At 34.6% G+C, this 20,260-nt stretch overlaps 1 protein-coding gene across 1 annotated transcript; it reads right to left on the reverse strand.

The window, feature by feature from the left end:
• Positions 1–15,108: 15,108 nt before the first annotated feature.
• LOC147556449 (ethylene-responsive transcription factor ERF003-like) lies at positions 15,109–15,716 on the reverse strand. Its single transcript, XM_086658643.1, has 2 exons — positions 15,609–15,716; positions 15,109–15,466 (listed from the first exon to the last, which is right to left on the reverse strand). The coding sequence occupies exons 1-2, from the start codon at positions 15,686–15,688 to the stop codon at positions 15,109–15,111; spliced, it is 438 nt and encodes a 145-aa protein (XP_086514769.1). The 5' UTR covers positions 15,689–15,716.
• Between the last annotated feature and the right edge of the window lie 4,544 nt (positions 15,717–20,260).

Below are 20,260 nucleotides of genomic sequence, written 5' to 3' on the forward strand. Positions count from 1 at the left end.
TGATTATATTTTGTTTTATAAAAAAATGTAGAGAATACCCAAGTGGTGGATTTGGTAATATTGGATGTGCAATGTTGCATGGACAGTTTATGAGTAGATAACTCAATATGGGACCTCTGAAGATATGACCCAGGTGTTTGGAATAAAGAATGAAATGATAAAAGTTTATATAAGAAATCACTTTGGATATGATTACAATTTCATCGTGTTGTTGTTGGAGTTTTCGCTGATTTCACCGTCTTCATTACTTTTATGTTTGCATTTTGTCTCGCATTACTCAACTTTCAATACAAGTAGATCTATAGAGAGAGATAAAGGTTTGTGATAGAGTACATCTATTAGTTTTGGTATATTATGTAACATTCTTTATTGGGTAGAATATCCCATGTAATATTTGTTGTAATATCGTTCGTAATTCTTGTAATATTTTCAGTGAAATTCTTTATATATTCCTTTTGAGAAATTAGATAATGGAACCCCTACCAATTATTATGGCAAGGGAGAATTTCACTCTTTCAGGGTATCGGAGCTAGGCCTGCACGTGATTGGCTTAAAAGGAACACGTGTTCCACGTTACCTGGAAAGAAATAAACACATGTTTGGCTCAAAGAACGCTACAGTGAGGTGGCATGTTAGAATAGTTCCACGTGGGATAAAGGCTATCTAGCAACCAAGAATATAACACCTAAGTCATTTTCCCTCATTGCAATTGGTTTTGAGTTGGATGACCACAAACTTAACATGGTATCTAGAGCTTAAGGTTCCTAATCTCCACTTCTTTTCTTTCTAATTCTCTCCATCTCCAACCTTTTAACAATGTCTTCTTCCTCATCCACCCTTCTGCTACAATATCTTACCTTGACTAATCTAGTTCCCTTAGTCTCTATAAAACTATATTCCACTAATTATATCACATAAAAAAATAAATTGTACCAATCATCAAATCACAAGAACTATTTCACCAAAATCACGGCTACTGCTTCTTAGAATCGGATTTTGATGAATCATTCAACATGGATAATGTTAATCCAGCTTTTACGCGTTAAACCATAGTCGACCAAAGTATCATTAGTTGGCTAAATACAACAATATCTCCTTCTGTTCTTGCACAAACTTCACAACTAAACACTACTTCATAATTCTTCAATAATTTAGAGAAGATATTTTCAGCTCAAAATAATGCTCGTAAAATCCAACTTCTTCTTCAACTACAAATTATGCAAAAAAAATCTTTGTCTATGACTGACTTTGCAGGTAAAATTAAGGAGTTATCTGATGTCATTACTGCATCTCATATGTCAGTTCCTGACATCGAACTTATATTGCGCACTCTATGAGGTTTAGACTCAAAATATTCTGCATTTGTGATTGCAAACGAAACAAAGGAGAACCTTCCAACATTCTCTCAACTTCTTCCTTTGTTATATACACATGAGATGCGTCTCCAATTGCAGCATACTCCTTTTCAGTCAACGATATTGGCGGCTAAAAATCCATAATCCATCACATGATTCAACTCAAAATCGGTCGTTTGGTTCTGGCCAAGGTGGTCGTGGTGCTAGGTTTGGTAACGGAGGTCGTGGACGTGGTCGAAGCAACTAAAATTGCAATTTTACGGCTCAAAGAGGTACAATTCTTGGTAACCCTTATCCTTCTCATACTTCTTATGATCCACAAGTTGTTTGTCAAATTTTGGGACGTAATGGCCATACTGCTTACTTTTGCTACCACCGAAGGGATCAAAACTATCAACTGAACGATATTCCTCAATCGTTCAATGCTTACCACCAAAACGTTGAAGCCTATGATCCATATTATTATGCTGACTCTGGGGCCTCCAATCATATGGCTCATGATTCCACCCACATGGTTAATATGAGTTCCTACAATGGCAGTGATAGAGTTTCTATTGGCAATGGTTTTCTTTTACCAGTAATGAATACTGGTTATGCTATCATCAGTTCTCCATCATATTGCAAATTAAACAAGGCATGTACGTGTTAAAACAAGCACGTAGGGCTTGGTTCCATAGATTTACATCATATCTTCGTGAAATAAGTTTCATTTTGTCGAAGCCAGATTACTACTTATTCATTTGTCAAACCTCATCTTCATAATATTATTATTGTACGTAGATTATATACTGGTTACAGGTTCAGATTCAAGAGTTATATCAGATTTGATTGATCGTCTTCATAACCTATGACGAACTTGAGATAGCTCCATCATTTCCTTGGAATGAAAATCAATAGTTCTACCTTAGGGCCCACACTGACTTAAACAAGATACACGCTTGAACTACTTGATAAAATTTGCTTGCTTAATTCCAAACCCGTGAGCGCTCCCGGGCTAGTTGGTAAGAAAATATTGATTAGGGCAAGAAAATCCTTTGAGAATGCAACCCTATATCGTTCGTCAGTTGAGGGTCTGCAGTTCTTATCCCTCACTCATCCAGATATGAGTTATTCTGCCAATCAAGTTTGCCAATATATGTTCTCACCGACGGACGTTCACTTTGCAGTGGTGGAATGTATCCTTCGTTACTTAAAGGCTACCTTGGGGCGAAGATTATTCTTTGGGAATGGTAATCCCCCCATTTTCCAAAATTCCCATTCACAACTTTTTGTGGCATATTCAGATGTCGATTGGGTTGATGATCCTGATACTCGTCGATCTATTTAAGGTAATTTGTATCTTTTTTGGGTCTCACTTAATTCAATGGTCTTCTAAGAAACAACCAATGACGTCACAGTTAAGTACATAAGCTGAGTATAAAGCCATGGTCATGACAACCACTGATATTTCGTGGGTTCAATTTTTTTACTTCGTGATTTGGGAGTACCACTGCGCAGTTCTCCGATTCTTTGTTGTGATAGTGTCAGTGCAACTTACATGGCTCACAATCTTATTCTTCACTCAGGTACCAAACGTATGGATGTTGATTATCATTTTTTCGTGAGAGGGTTACAAGAAGTATTTTACATGTTAAATACATCCCGACACACAATCAAATAGTTGATATTTTTACGAAAGAATTAGTGAAAGCTCATCATCAAGTATTATGTTCCAAACTCTCCCTTTGGGATTCGAAGGTTGAGCTTGATGGAGGGTGATAGAGTATATCTATTAGTTTTGGTATATGAAAAGAATGTAGGAATATGTAATATCCTTTATTCGGTAGAATATCCTATATAATATTTCTTGTAATATCCTCCGTAATTCTTGTAATATTTTCTGTGATATTCTTTGTAATATTCTCTTTTTTTTTTGTTAAAAATTGTAATATTCTCTTCGAGAAACAATATAATGGAACCCATGCCAATGATTATGGCAAGGGAGAATTTCACATTTTGAGTTTGAAGGTTTATCTTCAAAATATAAAAGGACAACCTTCTTCTTTTGTCTTTGTAATGATTTTGATTAAGTTTATTAAGATGAAAGAATTCTGAGAGTTGTAAATATTTGTTTTGATGTGTAAAAATTTGATGGATTAGAAATGTAATGTTTGAAATGAACAAATATAGACAGTAGGCTAAACTATCTCAAAATTTTGTCTTGCGTTTTTATTATTTTAGTCAATTGAATTTTGGTTGTTTTAATGGAGGTTTTGGGGTTTTATTGGAGAATGGTTGAAGTGAAGGCAGAGTAAGCTTTCATAGAAACTAAAAGAGCTGATGTGAAGGCCGAAGGGAGATTTGCTGTTTGGACCCCCTTTCGTATAATTGACTTGTTGTTTGGACTCTCTTTTTCCAGTGTTGCACTTTGGGCTCCCTTTTGACGGAATCACTTGGAAATATATTCCGTCTATAAAGTTATACTTACAAAAATCCCTAACTTACCCTTACATAATCAATATTGCAGTTTGGACCCCCTAATTTATTTAACTCGAGTAGTTTGGACTCATATTCTTCTTCTATTTAACTCATTTTCTTCTTCCATTTAAGTAAAATCAAGATAAGTTTGCAACCCATGAAAACAAGATTAAGAAGCATGAATTCCTCAAATCAAAGGGGTACCACCCAAAATCCCATTATATCTTCCTCACCGCAATTGAAGTAAATGAAAGTAAAATTGGGTTCAAACTTCCAATGAATTAAGAGAACCTAGAAATAACCCAAGAATTCATTGAAGAAGATTTGTATTTATTATCAATAGTTTATTGGTTGACTTAATAAACCACCTATTAATTTATGAGATAGAATTTTAATTTGTGGAGTCCAATTTTTTACTAACAACCATCTTTCATATTCTCTGTAAATTCCATCTTCAAATCCTTTTGGTAACCATTCTGATTTAAATTCATCATTTACATGAAATCTAGTTGGATTTCTAAATCCCCGTACGAAAATTTCTCAGTTTCTTCAAATCCCTGGGTATTAAGTTGCAGCTTTAACAATATTATCAAAGAGTTGGGTATGAAAAATATTGATTTTAAATGGAAGACAGGGTAAAGTAATAACATCATCATCTTTATCATCGGTGGTTAGTCTGCGAGGAAGATGAGTCCAGATTGAGTTATAGATAGATGGCTTATGCTTCACATATATATATATATATATATATATATGAAGGAAGATGACGAGAACTGGATGAATGACCGACGTCAGGCAAACCCAAGAACATATCAGAGATGATACAGATTTGTGGATGACCATTGTTGGATTCAGTGATGGTTTCTATTCTTCCTCCAACTTTTGTTCCTCTTCCTCCTAATCCATTAACAAAACCGTTCATGGATGAAGATGATGTTGTAAAGAGTAAGAACAGTAAAGGTAACCCAAAATGAAAAGGACATGTTAAATGATGCCATGTATTGCTGTTAATTCTAGAGAGAGGCGATGTAAAAGAGTCCAAAGTGTTCTGGAACAGTTAACATTTTCTTCAAAAAAAGGAGTCCAAAGTGCAACACTGGAAAAAGGGAGTCCAAACAGCAAGTCAATTATACGAAAGCGGATCCAATCAGCAAATCTCCCAAGACATAAAGAAAAAAGTAAAAATAACATTCTGAATATTTAAAAAAATAATTTGACAAGTAGTAATGAACTTTGAAACTTAAAACATTTGGCTGAAATAAAAATATGGTTTAGGGACAACTTTGGTATGAATAAGACAACTCACTAATGCCTGATAGAATATAGAAGATTGAAAAATAAAAAAGAAGTTAAATTAGAAGCTCGTCATCTTTAGGGGGTCACTTTAGTGAACTAGTCATTGTTAGGGGGGCAATATGGAATTAACCCAATAAAAAACTATTGACCATTTCGTTTAGGAGGGATCATATTTCCTCAATTTGTTTGTTAAATTGAAACCTATATTATTAGTAAAATTATCTCATTACTTCACATATATAATGCATCATTTTATAAGGAAATGGTGGGGATTTTGAGAATTTGTTTATCCAGAGGATTCAAACAATAGACATTGATGTGATTAGGCCACTGGCATGAAGTAGACAAATCTGTTTAGTTGCATACTAGGGGGCCTTTTTTTTGTATATCTATACTTTCCATTTTATATTCTTCTACAAAATAAAATTTTAAAAAAAAAATACTTGCTCTCACAGTTTCATCTGGTGAAGATTCTTCTACCAAACATACTATCCTTCACTAGTCAATCTCTGTTCTATCTTCAGTTTATAAACAAATATTTGACCTATAAAAAGAAGACAAGAAATAATATTAATAATGATACCTGTAAGGCTATAACAACAGCATTAAATAAAATATTTAGGTGCATGTAGCTTTCCTTGGGAGGCATTGGTTAAGTTTGATTTGACCTATTTAGCCAACTCTATGGATGGAGTAGTATTGATAAATAATGACATAGTTATCTATGCGACATTTTTCATTGTTTTTGGAAGTTGCATTTGTTTATAAATGTGAGATAGCATGCGAAATTGCTTCAGTTGTAATTAAACATTTCCAATTATAGTTGTTACTTAATCAGATTTTGGAAGTATGAAAATAGTAGAATGATGTAATTTTGGGTTTTTTGAGTTTATCCCCTCATCACTAATTGGTAATTAAGTTTACCCCCCCCCCCCCCCCCCCCCTCTTCATCAAAAAAAAAAAAGTTTACCCCCCTCAATAATGGGTAATTGAACTTACCCTTTAAATTTATTATTTTTGACAAAGACACAAAAGTTGTGTTTGGTGTGCGTGAAATAAATGTGACTACCAAGAGCAACTATCCTTCAATATGATCCCTCGTAATTATTTCACCCTTACTATATTGTTTGATTTGGTCGGTAATATGATTAGAAGAGATTGGTTTTGTTTCTACATTATTTAATGTAATTTTATTATCACATACCAAACATGTCCTTAATAGTTTGAACTGAAGGGGGTAAGTCCAATGACTAATTACTGAAGGGGGTAAACTCAATTACTAATTATTGTTGAGGGGTAAGTTCAAAAAACCCTATAATTTTCAGTATAACGGATAAGAAGTCATCCCGAGTATCAAAATCAATTATTTATCATTATGGAGTTTTCCACGGGAAGCTATTCGTTTTAGCTTTTAATGTGCGGGTTCTTAAAGGAATAGCCCACAGACAAAGGCACAAAGTGACGAAAATATGATAATGTTGAATCTGCAAATTAATTTTCAAAGTATAACAAGAAAATATCATATTTTTTTTTTTTTGGAAGTCGACTACGATCTACGTATGTCGTTACATTTGGCACTTGATACATCATAGATGTGATAAGTGTTGAAATATCTTTCTATATGTTAAGATATCCCATATAATATTAGGAAATATCAAATATTAGAAACTAGTAAGTTATTAGGAGCTTATATATATTAGCATAAAACTAATAGAAACTAGTAAAATATTAGGAACTAGTAAAATTAGAAACCAGTAGTATTGTAACTCTATAAATAGAGTCTTATATTTCTTTTGTAATCCATCAAGGAATAAAACAAGTTCTTTGATCAATAATAACTTGGTAGCAGAGCCAACGATCTTAAATTTGTTTTTTTGTTAAAAATTTTGTCGATTGAAGGAGAAAGAACCTTCATCTTCTTTTCCTATCTTAATTTCAAAGAAGGAAAAAAAAATCCTTCATTAGTTTTGGTATTAAAAGAAGGCAAAAAGACAAAACAATAACGTTAATTGTTATTGTGTGATCTATATTGTCTCACAATTTACAAAATTTTGAGTTGGTAGAACACATCTTCTCAAAGATTCAGTTTCTAAAATTTTCTGATATAAATTTTCCCTCATAATTAATATAGTAGAAAATATGGATCAGACAATTGGTACAATTTTTCAGTCAGGAGGATCCTTTAATTCAGTGATTATGTTGAATGAAAAAAATTATGATATGTGGTCTCAAATCATGGAGATGCATATTGCTGAAAAAGAAAAACTTTCGTTTATTCGAGGTAATTCATTACCACCTGCTGAAGATGACGTTAAATATGAGAAGTGGTATCAGAGCTTAGGCTAGATTTATCGTTCAGAAATATGGAAGGGAAACAGTAGTGCACTTTACACATGATTCAAGCGAATTCGTGAATAAGAGTTGAATGCAGTTTGGAATGTGATTGATCAGCGGATTCAAGACGTATTGAAGAAAAAAAGTGTTTGATATCAAGAAAATCCATATAGAAGACAATACTTCAGATATAATGGCAAAAAGATTGTTCAACGGGAAGCATGAGCTACATAGTAGTATTGTTGTCTTTGGAATGGTGGGTCCTTTTTCATAAGTCGGGAGGGGGAGTTTGTTGGGGTCCCTCCTTATATAAGAAGGATTCCTAATTGGAATAGGATTTCCCTTATTCCTTGTTTGGGGAAAAAATAGAAACTTCTATTTTTTCAAGCCTAAAAAGGAATTCCTATTTCTATTGGTAAACCTCCTTATTTGTCATTATAAATAGGGGATGAAAGGGATGAAATTATTCATACTTTCAGGTAAGAGAGTATCCTCCCAGTTGGGAGCTCCCAGTTGGGAGAGTTACAAGAGAATCCTCTCAGATATATCTTCTCAGGTTAGAGAGAGATAAAAGAGACAACAACTTCCAGAACAAAGAGAAGTCAGAGAAAGAGAGATTTCTGAAGTGGTTCTTTCAAGAGAGATTGAAAGAGCAGAATATTGGTTTGAAGAAAAGAAGATTATTAATCTTGTGAAGCAATTTAGTTTGTGGTTATCTTCTTCAACCTTTAGTAATCTAGGATTTGTTCAAATCCTAAGGAGTAAGAAATTTTTATTTCTTTGTTCAGTTTATCCACCATAGGTTTGGTGAAGAGTTGTGTAACCCATTATTTAATTATAGTGGAAGATTTCTGGACTAGGTCCCGTGGTTTTTTACCTTCTAGTTTGGAGGGGTTTTTTGCCACGTTAAATAATCTTGGTGTCTCTACTTTTACTTTCGCATCGTTTATCTTCATATTCCTGAACAAGTTAATTAGGTTATTTTTCCCAACTTGTTGTCTCCACGTTAAATAATCTTGGTGTCTCTACTTTTACTGTTTCCCTTCCATATTTCTGAACGATAAATCTAGCCTAAGCTCTGATACCACTTGTTGGGAAAAATAACCTAATTAACTTGTTCAGGAATATGAAGATAAACGATGCGAAAGTAAAAGTAGAGACACCAAGATTATTTAACGTGGCAAAAAACCCCTCCAAACTAGAAGGTAAAAAACCACGGGACCTACTCCAGAAATCATGAAGAGATACATTCGTTTACCTACAGCTCGTGATATTTGGAAAGCTTTATCTAAAGCTTTTTATGATGGATCTAATGAATTGCAAGTCTTCTCTTTGAATCAGAGGGCATTTTCTGCCAAACAGAATGGGAGGATACTTTCGGTTTATTACGGTGAACTGGTTGAGATCTTTAGTGAATTAGATCACTGTGATAAAGTGATCATGGAAAACGAAAACGATATTGTATCTTATCGTAAATCAATTCAACGACAACGTGTGCATATTTTTCTTGCAGGGTTAGATGGTGAATTTGAACAAATCCGTGGTGAAATTTTGAGAAAGGATCCCATTCCCGATTTAGAAGAATGTTATGCTTTAGTTCGTCGTGAGCTTGTTCTACGCACAACGACGAACAGTGAATCTGAAACAACTGATGCTTCCGCAATGATGATTCGAAATAAGACAAAAAATAATATTGTTAAAGCTATTTGTCAATCTGACAGATCTTCTTATAAGTGTACCCACTGCAACAAAACTAGTCATACCAAAAGTCATTGTTATGAATTAGTAGGTTATCCGGAATGGTGGGATCATAATCGAAAGAAAAACTCTAAGAAACCCCTTGTAGCTGCACTTGTTGAGACAGAGGAAGAAAATCCAACTGTTAGGCAAGCTTCAGCAATGGTAGTCACTACAGGTAACGTAGAAACAAAAATGGAGAACTTTAGAGATAAACTATGCTACGTGGAGCAGTTAGAGAATCTCAGAAATCAACTTAACGAGTGTCTGCACCAAAAGTGCGAAGTGGAGAAGAAACTATCAAGTCTTAGCTCTCTATCTCAAAAAGGTACTTCTGCAGATACAAGTATTTTGGTGAAGCAGTTGCAAGAAAAGTTAAGAAACTATGAGTCTGAAGTCGAAGAAGCAAGGAAGTTGAAATCATCTCATCAAAATAATGAGTTATTAAAAGAAAAATTATTGGAAGAAAAAGACCGAAGAGAGCGTGCGGAATTCGAGTTACTTAAACAACAAGAGACTCAATTTGATGTGAGAAAGTTGGAGAATGAACTAATGGCCTGGAAGTCATTAACCAATGATATTCCTGGTGTTTCATGTCCAAGTGACATACGTACTAAGTTTACAAGCTTGCAGAAAGAGGTGATTGAAAATATGACGACAATTGGTCAAGTAATCGCATGTATGAAGCAAATGGAGGTAACTCTGAAAGCAGCTGAACTTGGTAGACAACATGTAGAATTTGTGACCTCATTAGCCAACCAGAAGGCAGAAGATTCGGAATCTAAAGTTAAACGGTGTGAATTGATGATCAATTGTCTTACTGAAGAAACAGAAAGATTAAAAAAGGAGGCTATTGAATTGAAGATGCACAAGAATGTGGAAATAGAGTGAACAACAAAGCAAGGAACTCTTATTCAGGAATTGGAGGCATCACTTGATAGAAAGGAATCCTCCATCAAAGAACTGCAAAGTAAATTATCAGAACAAAAGGAGATCATGGCTCACCAGCATAACGAGATAAACCTGCTCAATGAACGGCTAAACAACGAAGCACAAAAGCTAAAATCATTGGAGCAGGAGAATGACAAGCTCAGTGAAGAAATTTATGTTTTGAAGTCTAAGTCGGGCCACGATGACAGTTTCAAGTCGAATATTTTCGAAAATGATAGACAAGTTGGGCATGTGCGATATCTATGCACCAACTTGAGGGGGAGTGTTGAAATATCTTTCTATATGTTAAGATAATAAGCTCGATAACCGCCCACTCAAACACTAACAGAACCGGGCCTATAGCCCAACAAGACATGTCCTAAAGCCCAAGAACATTATTTACACCCTAATAACCCCAATTCAAATAACCAAAGATTCCACCTTCTCTGGGATTCGAACCTGGGACCTCCAGGGATTTCTGGAGTTTATGTCAACACCTTGGAACCACTTGGGCTACCAACAACAAGAAAATATCATTAAAGTGCATGTTTCATTTCGCAAATGAAAAAAATGACAGTACCTCAAGTCAGTAATTTATTTCTATTTCAAATTAGTGCAAACTCTGACATATCGGAGTGGTTGTGGGGTAGTGTTATGTACGTTTACGCATATATACCTATTTGGTGGAAATATGTCTATTGAATTTGTAACTTACTGTATTAAAGTTCAATCTCATAAAAAAAAAAACTTATTAAAGTTGTGATTAAAGTTAACGTATAAATCGCAAATAACCTTTGGTCTCTTATAATCTGGATGAGATTTAGCCAACATGGCCATCTTAATCTCTGGATTTTTTAGTTAGTTGTGGCATGGAAAATCTGACCGATAATTAATTGCTTTAGTAACGAGGGATATGAAGTTTTTATTGGTGATGAGGGTATGCCCAATTGGCTCATCTCTTTCCATGAGCACTTTCTCATGATCACTTGCATGATTTTTTAAGATACATCAATGACTGAGAAAAGGAAAACATTCCCATAATCATATCAGTACGTACACAAGTGGGGTATTAAATCTCATTAATGGAGAGGATGAGAATGTGGATGATGAAGATGAATTTATAAGATCTAGGAGAATGGAAACTTGCAATTTGAAGATGTAGTACCCTCATCTAGAAAATAACAAGAGCTATCATAGTCTCAACTCTATTTAACATGTCCCATATTTTGGCAAGATAGTATATAACCCGTGGCTGCCAGACGCGGACAGTTCTATCAAGTGCGTACGTTCAACTTTGTTACGAACACAAGATCTATCATTATTGACTAGAGTTAATTTAAGCGCGTTCAACCGCATTAACATTTTTTAAGGTCAAATATCACGAGCAAACAACTGTTTGACAAGTTGGTTGTACATATACTCCAAAAATCCAGAGGTCATAAATTCCGTTTACGAGAAGGTGAAATCCATCCTTTATTGATTTATGTCAAGGAGTATAATAAAGTAAAGATAAGAATGCACTTTTAGGACTCTAAAATAGCTTTAAAAGGATTTTTATATGCGCAAATAAAATGTTATTAAGGATGATAGTTATAAAGCTTATTAAATTCATGTATTTATTTGTGATGTATACATGGCATATTGAATGTAAAAAATTTTGTGTCATTTTTATATAACAGAACAAATACCATGTGATCAGAGTCGTGTTTGAGGGGGTGCAACCTTTGCGGTCGCATCACCCCCATGAATAAAAAAAATTTCATGGGTTTCCCATGTTCCGGGAGTGTTAAAAACGACTCCCCGAGACGCTTTTAATATTGGGGACTATTAAAATCTCCCCCAAGTTTCTATGTGATGAAAGTGGTGTTGGGCTAATTTGGGCCTTCCATCCGGAAGTTCTAATACGCCCTTTTCTAAAAGCTCAATGACCAAAAGCGCTTGGACCTTTTTTCCTAGCAAGAATTTTAGATCCACTCCTCATTTAGATTTAAAAATTGGAAACAAAGATGGATGAGAAAGGAGAAGGTTAACAAGAGAAGATCTAGAGAAAAGTTCAGTGACAAGAAGAGAAGGTTTAAAAAATAAATCAAGAAAACCCAACCAAAATTTCTACACATTTCAGATACAATATAAGATGGTAAAGATACAATGTGAGATAGATATATTTTATAAAATTGTTTGGAAGATACTCATAAATACAAAAGGCCATAGAAAACTACTCTAAAGCATTACTATATACTGATATATTTTCATTATTCTCTCAATAACACAAATCAATAAATGATAGATTTGTCCCTTACTAAGTACCGAAACTATAACCTTCGTGTTCTCGGAGTAGGTACAAAATTACTACACCTCATGCACCGAGGATTGCCATCCTTTCCTCTCCAAATATATAATTGATTAGGATGTCATCTGAGATCGACCAACTCACATGCACCAAAATTCAATTACGTGCACTCTAGGGCGGATCCATGGGGTGCGGCCGCATCCCTCGATCCTCCCCGAAAAAAAAAATTTAGTAATAGTAATAAAAAAAAAGTTTATGTGTAGGTGCATATTGATATGGATATAATGATGCGTGCAAATGACATGAAGCAGGCTTTGGCGTAATGGTTAAAACATGGGTTTGAAATCAACTTGACCGTAAGGTCATGAGTTCATTGATTTCAAACCCCAGCTTAGGCATTTTAAGTTTTTTTGAATGCGAGTGCCTTGAAGTGTATATTCAAATGAGCGTGTCATACAAAATTTGAGAGAGACTTAATGGTAGAAACGGATGGTCCTGGACAGTATACTACCTGAATGGCGCTGGTTCGAATCCCACCTCCCCCCAATTTTAGTTTTCTTTTTTAAAATATAATCAATTCAACTACCAACCTATATAAAATCAATTCAAATATCCTAAATCCCTACAAACTTCTTGAATTTTTGAGTTCGTATTTTGTGTACATTTGATGAACCTTTTGTGGGGAATAACAAATGAATTGTCACAAGTACTACAAGAAAAGACCAAGATATTGTGACTGCCATGGATTTTGTTGAGTCATCAAAATCTAGAATCTAATATGTACGAGACCATGAGTGGTCATCATTGGTCTGCAATGTTTGTACTTTTTGTGAAAAACATAATATTGAAGTTGTTGATCTTAATGGTTCGTAGGAAGAAGCAGAAGGAATGCATAACAAATTACAAACCTGTATCATTATCAAATGGAGATTTTCAATACCGCTATTGATATGCAACTTCAAGAATTAAATGCTCGTTTCACTGAGAAGAATACCGAGTTGCTCCGTTGTATGGTATGTTTGAGTCCATCTAGAGATTTTGCCCTTTTTGACAAAAGCAAGTTGATGCGTCTTGCTGAATTTTATCTGTCAGATTTCAGTAGTCTTGACAATATGCTACTAAGTTCTCAGCTTTATAATTACATTTACGATATGATGCAAAATTATGATTTCTCAAATTTAGATGGAATTGGGGTTCTTGCTAGAACATTGGTGGAAACTAAGAGGGATTAAGCATATCATTTAGTTTATTTGCTTATTACTTTAGCACTAACTTTGTCGGTTGCAACTGCCTCTGTTGAAAGAACTTTTTCAGCTTAAGGAACAGGATGAGTGATGTGTGGCTAAATGATAGTTTAGTAGTCTTTATTGAAAAAAATGTTTTTTGAGAAATTGACAATGAGTCGATTATGCGAACATTTCAAATATGAACCCTCGTAGATGTCAATTGCGTTTGTAATCGTAGATGTATCAATATAATTAATGAATATAAATATTTTTTTTATTAATTATTGTGTTTGTAAAAAAAAAAAAAATATTAAGGTATATAAATCCGCACTCTCTAAGTGAAAATCCTGGATCTGTCCCCGCGTGCACTAGTACATTATTTTTAGAAATGAGAATAATGGAGTGGTAAAGAGGAACAGAAGAGTTCGGAAAAACATAGAAGCAAGAAAAAAGGAATAAATTAAAGACATGAAGAGGTTTAGAGGAAGTGCCTATAGAATTTCTGATGACAATGCTTCTGATTCTCATTTGTCATCATGACTGCAAATGATAGACCTGGTAGTTAAGGTTTTAACCACGACAATCCGAGTGAGGAATTTTTCAAAAATTAAATAAGAGAAATCACAATTTCTCCCCAGAAACCAAAAGATGAGTAAGGTTTTTCAACTTGTCATCAGAGCCTGCCAGGCCCAAAGCAGCTTCCCCAACGTATGTAAGGGTCTCGCGTTTTTTGATTTTGTACGCTATATATTCCAAACACATTTTAAATATTGTTTAAGTTGTAATTTCGTACGTAAGAGTGAAAATCTTGAACAAGAGGTCAAGGGTTCAAATCTCCGGTACTATTAAGAATTTTATTTTGATTTTGATTTTGATTTTGATTGTGGCTCCCAAATGTTAGGGATGGCCTCGCTTATCATGCATATCTTTATAGTATTTCTTTTTTCATCGATTGGTCATGAATACGTACATAGTTTGGTTCTCGAAAAGTGATACCTGATAATTACATTCAATTCCTAACTCAAATACTATCTTAACCTTTTTTTGACAAAATAGTAAGTCCGAGGGCTTTACTCCCAGTTGTTGAAGGTGGTAAACTCATAACAAATAAAAGAAAAAATTGAACTCATAACAAATACAAGAAAAAATTTATTTGAAGAAAAACATAAAAAAGAAGGTAAACAAAAAAAAAAAAGTTCAAAGAAAAAAAAAAAAAAAAACCCTAGAGGAACGCCACCAACAACATACATATAAATAAGCAACATTGTTCATAAATATTGCATGTGGGTGCTTAACTTAAAACCTAAAACTTCTTGATTTTGCTAACCACTTCTGTTTATACTTTTTTGTAGTTGCATTCAAAATTCTGAAACTACAAATTTTTTCTTTTTTTCTACGAAAGGGCTTCTAGTCTCTTCAATAGAGAAACATACATATTACTACTAACTAAAGTGATTTGAACCATGCAAACCCTAACTCAACATTAAGAAGAGCAAGTAGAGCCTGACGGAGAATTTGACGAAGAAATCTCAATTGAACCATAGTAAATTAGTTCATCAATCATTTCTTGAATATACTCATCACCCATATTACCACACTCTTCCATACCAACCGTCGCCATTTCTTGCAACGGTTCTTGTCCGGACGACGATGATGACGTGCAACATCGTTGTAACTTAGCTGTGAGTGTAGCCGAAAGAACTCGCGAGTTTCTAAACTCATTTGGATCATAAGGAAAATTTGTTCTCGCTCTTGGTCCACACATCAACCATGCCGCTTCATCGTATGCTCGTGCTGCGTCTTCTGCTGTCTCGAATGTACCTAACCAAATCCTAGTCTTCCTGAAAAATTCAAGTACCAAAAGTTTAGTAACCTTAAAATAGTATAGATATATAGATATTAAGGAAATAATCATAAAGTAAGGGGTAAAGTTTCTCATCAAAATAAAAAGGGGGGGGGTAAAGTATTAAGAAGAAAAATTACAAAATAGGGTGCCTAATTTCTGAGACCCAAGAACCCCAATGCCTTTGCCTAACTCCTCTAAATCTTTGTGATTTAGTCATGGCAGATGAGAATTCTGCTTTTTCTTCTTTTATCTTCTCTGGGTATTTGATTAAATTTTCTTCTTTGGAAACTAGATATGAAGTAGTTGTTTGAATGAATTGGGAAGGGGCAAATGACCCTTTTTGTAGGTGATTGATGACTTCATTTTCTGCATTTTTATATCACAGCCTCTTTTGTTTGTTTTCATAGACTAATAAATGCCCATACATTTGATCCTAATTATATGACCCATACATTTCAATATATACCTAAGATCAATGTTCCAAATCTGGTTTAAAAAAAAATTCCAAATCTGGTCCTACTGTCTAAACTAGTCAAGCAGATAAACAGCAGATAAACAGACGAAAAAACACTAGATATTTGAACGACAATAGTAAATTTCATGCAGTACAAAAATAATTTACTTTCTTATCGTGTTTGAAATCTCTACACAATAAAAACTTACCGGTTCAATTATTTGCTTTAAGACCATATGTATATCGAGTCCTACGTGTAAGTGTTAGAAGTGTGTCAAGAAAATAGGTGTTTCTCAGTGGAGAATCCAACCCATTGCCATAAATAAAATGTTTAGGTTTCAAAGATAATGGCTTGTGGTAGTTTGTGGTACATGAAATTGTTTTATTCACTTATGTTTTTGTAAGGATTGAATAGTAAAACCTAGAAAGTTAGAATTCTGTGGACTTCATAATTGTGGGCAAAGAAGTGGGTCCGTCCATGAGAACAAGGGCTGTGACATAGTATTAATGTTTACATCAGCAAATAGCTAATTTGGGTTTGCTTGGGAAAACCCTTGTTAGTAAGAAACCTTTTAATGGTCATGAATAGACCTTTTGGTTAGTTTAATGTACATCAACAGGTATGATACAGTAAGGCTACAACTCCTTTACTAGGAAGAGATATTTGTTTTGAGTTGAGATATAGAGCCTGTTTATTCTCCCAGCTGGATACGATCGATTGCGTCCCGACAAGATTTAGAGAGAAAAAGTTAAATATATATTTATTTCTAATTTTGTCGGGTCATATATCCAAACCGAGATTCAACCGAGAGAGTACCGTACATTTGTGTGGTCTTATTTTGTTTTGATTGTTTCCGCTAATTGTTCAATTTTCTGGTCGTAGTGCAGTAGTTTGTTAAAACATTTTTTCTGTTGAGGGACAAGAGTTTGATTGATTTTTGAATATATTAGTTAATATTAATCTTTGAAAATAGGGGTAACAGAAATGTATTACATTCCTTCATTACAATTGTCATAACAATAAAAAAATGACGACTTTTAGTATGTTATCTTGTTAATATTTACTTTCGTTTTGAGATCTTGAAAATGACGAATTTTAATATCACTCTTCAACCTCTGATCCCTAGTTTTATTTACTCTACATCATTGATAAGAAGTTCAGATATGGTAAACGGAACCGTAGTTTTCCATCTTCATCATTATCTCTTTCATCAAATAAGGTCCCAATGAGTTCTCTTTGTTGGTGCTCCAAGCGAGACATGCATGGTCATAAACTCCATTGTTACAAGCACACAGAGTAAGGAAAGCAAAGAAATCCACATTCCCCGTTGATTTGTAATATTGAGTTTGATTATCCAAACACAAAAAGAGAGGGCGTCGAGGAGTTATTAAATTCGATCAACAACCTCATTCCGGTAGTCTCAAAACCTCTACACGTCCTCCATTAATTGCTCAAGTAGATATGTAGATGTATAGTATTATGAAAACCAAGAGGTCACAGATTCGACTTATGAGGGTGATTTTCATTACACTTGTATATAACATATACGGATTTATGGTAGAAATAAAGTATTCTCCTTGTCGGGTCTTGTCGTAGCCTTTAAAGGTCTTGCTACGTTCATTAGGGCATTGTTATCACCTTTAAAGGTCCAAATATCTGCATTTATGGCAGTAAAAAGCTACTTCAATCATCATAATGTAATATGATTTTGTATTCACATGATATAATTTTTGTAGCCCAAAAATTTACTTGATAGAACTTTACCCCCTAATTTTCATCTTCTCATGACCTACACCACCACCGTTTTCGACTACCGCCATTTCGACATTATTCCGACCACCGGCCCACTATTGCCACCTCTTCTTTCTTCTTCTCTCTATCTATATTGCCCGTTCTATCTCTCTCTCTCTCTCTCTCCTCTCTCCTCTCTCCTCTCTCCTCTCCTCTCCTCTCCTCTCCTCTCTCCTCTCCTCTCCTCTCTCTCTCTCTCTCTCACACGCACACTCACTCTATGGTGCTCATTTTCTCTATATATCCCACTCTCTATTGCTCCTCTTCTCCCATAGAGAATCAACTTGAGAGAGATAGAACGAGAGAACCGGCATGAGGGAGACAGAGAAAGAATCGGCATGAGAGATAAAGATAAGAGAGAGAGGATAAGCATGAGAGAGAGAGGAAAAGAGGATGAGATGACGATTAAGGGCAAAAAAAATAAAAAGTTAATTTTTAGACTCAAAATAAATATGCCACCTAGATCAAATCTTGTTGATCAAAGTTTTTATGTTTAGTATGTCCTAAACACGCGGCCAAAAGATATTATTTGAGCTAGGATCTAAGGTTTCAATAGTTATCTAGAAAATTTCTTCCATTACATTTTGAAGTTAAGGTCATCCACTTTTTTAGAAAAAAGATTGTCATCCTCGTTTATCTTCCAAGTTGTTAATAAATGTCTTTATTGAAATTTGCCGTCCTGGTTAAATGTAAGCCTTTGTTGTTGCAGTTGAAAATTTATCTTTTAGTACATAAATGTCACACAACCGAATCTGAATTCAGTTGTCCTAAGTGAAAAGTAGCACATGTTATAAGCTGGCAGTGAGAAGCTCCAACTTCTCTAAAGTAATAATCAAAATGGTTTTCTCAACAAATAAAGAAAAAATCAAAATGTTTTGTAACCAGAGACATACATGATACATGTTAGACCCTAAGTAACTCTAAAGGGCCACTAAGTAGATAAAATAACTTTTAATTAATTTGCAATTAGTTATATAAGTGTGTGATCATCCAACTCAAAATTCATTGACAATGAGTAGAGAGAACGTAGACATTATATTCTTGGTTGCTATATACTTCTGTTCTCATGTGGGATTATTCTGACACGCCACTTCATGTGTGGCGCTCTTTGAGCCTAGCACGTGTGTTGTTTTTTGGATGGCGTAGAACATGTGTTGCTTTGTCTTTTTTTTTTGTTGGATAGCTTGATTTGTTTATGAATCGTGAGATAAGAAAGGTCTTTCTTATCAATTTGATTAATTATTGGATAATAATGAGTTACGGTCTTAGTACTTTTATTAGTGTTGGTTCCAGTATCCATATTGGTCCAGGCCTCAATATCGATCTCCTTTCTAAGACAAAAATAAATGATTCTACAATCAAAATATTTTCTATCGGGATTTTTATCCGCAACTAATGGAGGAGGAGAGATATTAGGCAACCTGCCCTTCCTTTTTTTTTCACAAATAGGAAGTTACCGAGTCAATTCGGATACTAAAAGGGTCACCATATATAACACAAAATTTCTTCTCCCATTCGTTCTAGTCGAGCCACTCGGTCTGTCATTATACCTCGAGAAGTAGAAAGAACTACAATCCCCATTCCTCCTAAGATCCTAGGGATTCGTTGGCTTTTAAGCCTATCAGTGTGGGTGTGGGCTTAGTTCTGATACCATGTTAAGTTTGTAGTCACCCAACTCAAAACGAATTGGTATTATAATGTCTAGGTCTTCTCCACTCATAGCCAATTGGTTTTAAGTTGGATGATCACAAACTTAACATGGTACAAGAGCTAGGCCTACACGTGATCGGTTCAAAAGCCAAACGTGCTCTCCGTCACCCATAAAGAAAGAAAAATACATGTTGGACTAAAATACGCCACACGTGAAGGGGCATGTGGGAATACTCTCATATGGGAGAAGGAGTATCTAACAATCAAGCATATAATGTCTAAATTCTCTCTACTCATTGCTAATTAGGTTTGAGTTGGATGACTGCGAACTTGACAAAATGGAAGATCATATCATCATGAGAAATTAGTTGACGTACAAAATGTTACTTGAGGTTCACCATTAACACTATGAAGTATTAAAATGCTCTGACAGACTCTGTGTGTGTATATATATATATGTATTATGTGAAATTTTTAAATTTATCCAATATAAAAGAAAAAATATTAAAAGAACTAGGGTTTCCATCCATGGAAATAGTCTTCTATATAATCAAATTTAAGGAGAGTGGAGAAAATATTAAAGAAAGAAGTTGATCACATGGTCTTCCATTTACAAAGCACATGAAATGCTCTCAACTCTTGAATTTTGAGTGTAGAAGAAAAATCTAGTAGTCTCTCCATGCATGCATAAACGGTAGAGAGAGAGAGAAAGAAAGAATCCAAGGTAAGGAAGAGAGTATGAATGCATTGGCATTGTAGGACCCACACACGTGTGTATTTCAACTTGAAGGAAAAGGAGTTTTGGAATTTCAGGCACCGCACGTGTAATAGCAAGTTGAGTGGTGTAGTTTTGTTCCCTAAAAAACGTGAATGACGAAAAAAGAGTTCACTAT

Source organism: Eschscholzia californica, unplaced genomic scaffold (assembly GCF_041429995.1).
Source record: "Eschscholzia californica isolate CP2 unplaced genomic scaffold, dmEscCali1.0.p SCAF_2, whole genome shotgun sequence".
Taxonomy (NCBI): Eukaryota; Viridiplantae; Streptophyta; class Magnoliopsida; order Ranunculales; family Papaveraceae; genus Eschscholzia; species Eschscholzia californica.

What these genes read in the sequence shown, in the direction of transcription:
- LOC147556449 (XM_086658643.1), bottom strand. Translation starts at nt 15,688, where the DNA reads ATGACTAAATCACAAAGATTTAGAGGAGTTAGGCAAAGGCATTGGGGT. An exon ending in GAAATTAGGCACCCTATTTT is followed by an intron (nt 15,467 to 15,608) that starts GTAATTTTTCTT and finishes TGAATTTTTCAG; the next exon opens with GAAGACTAGGATTTGGTTAG.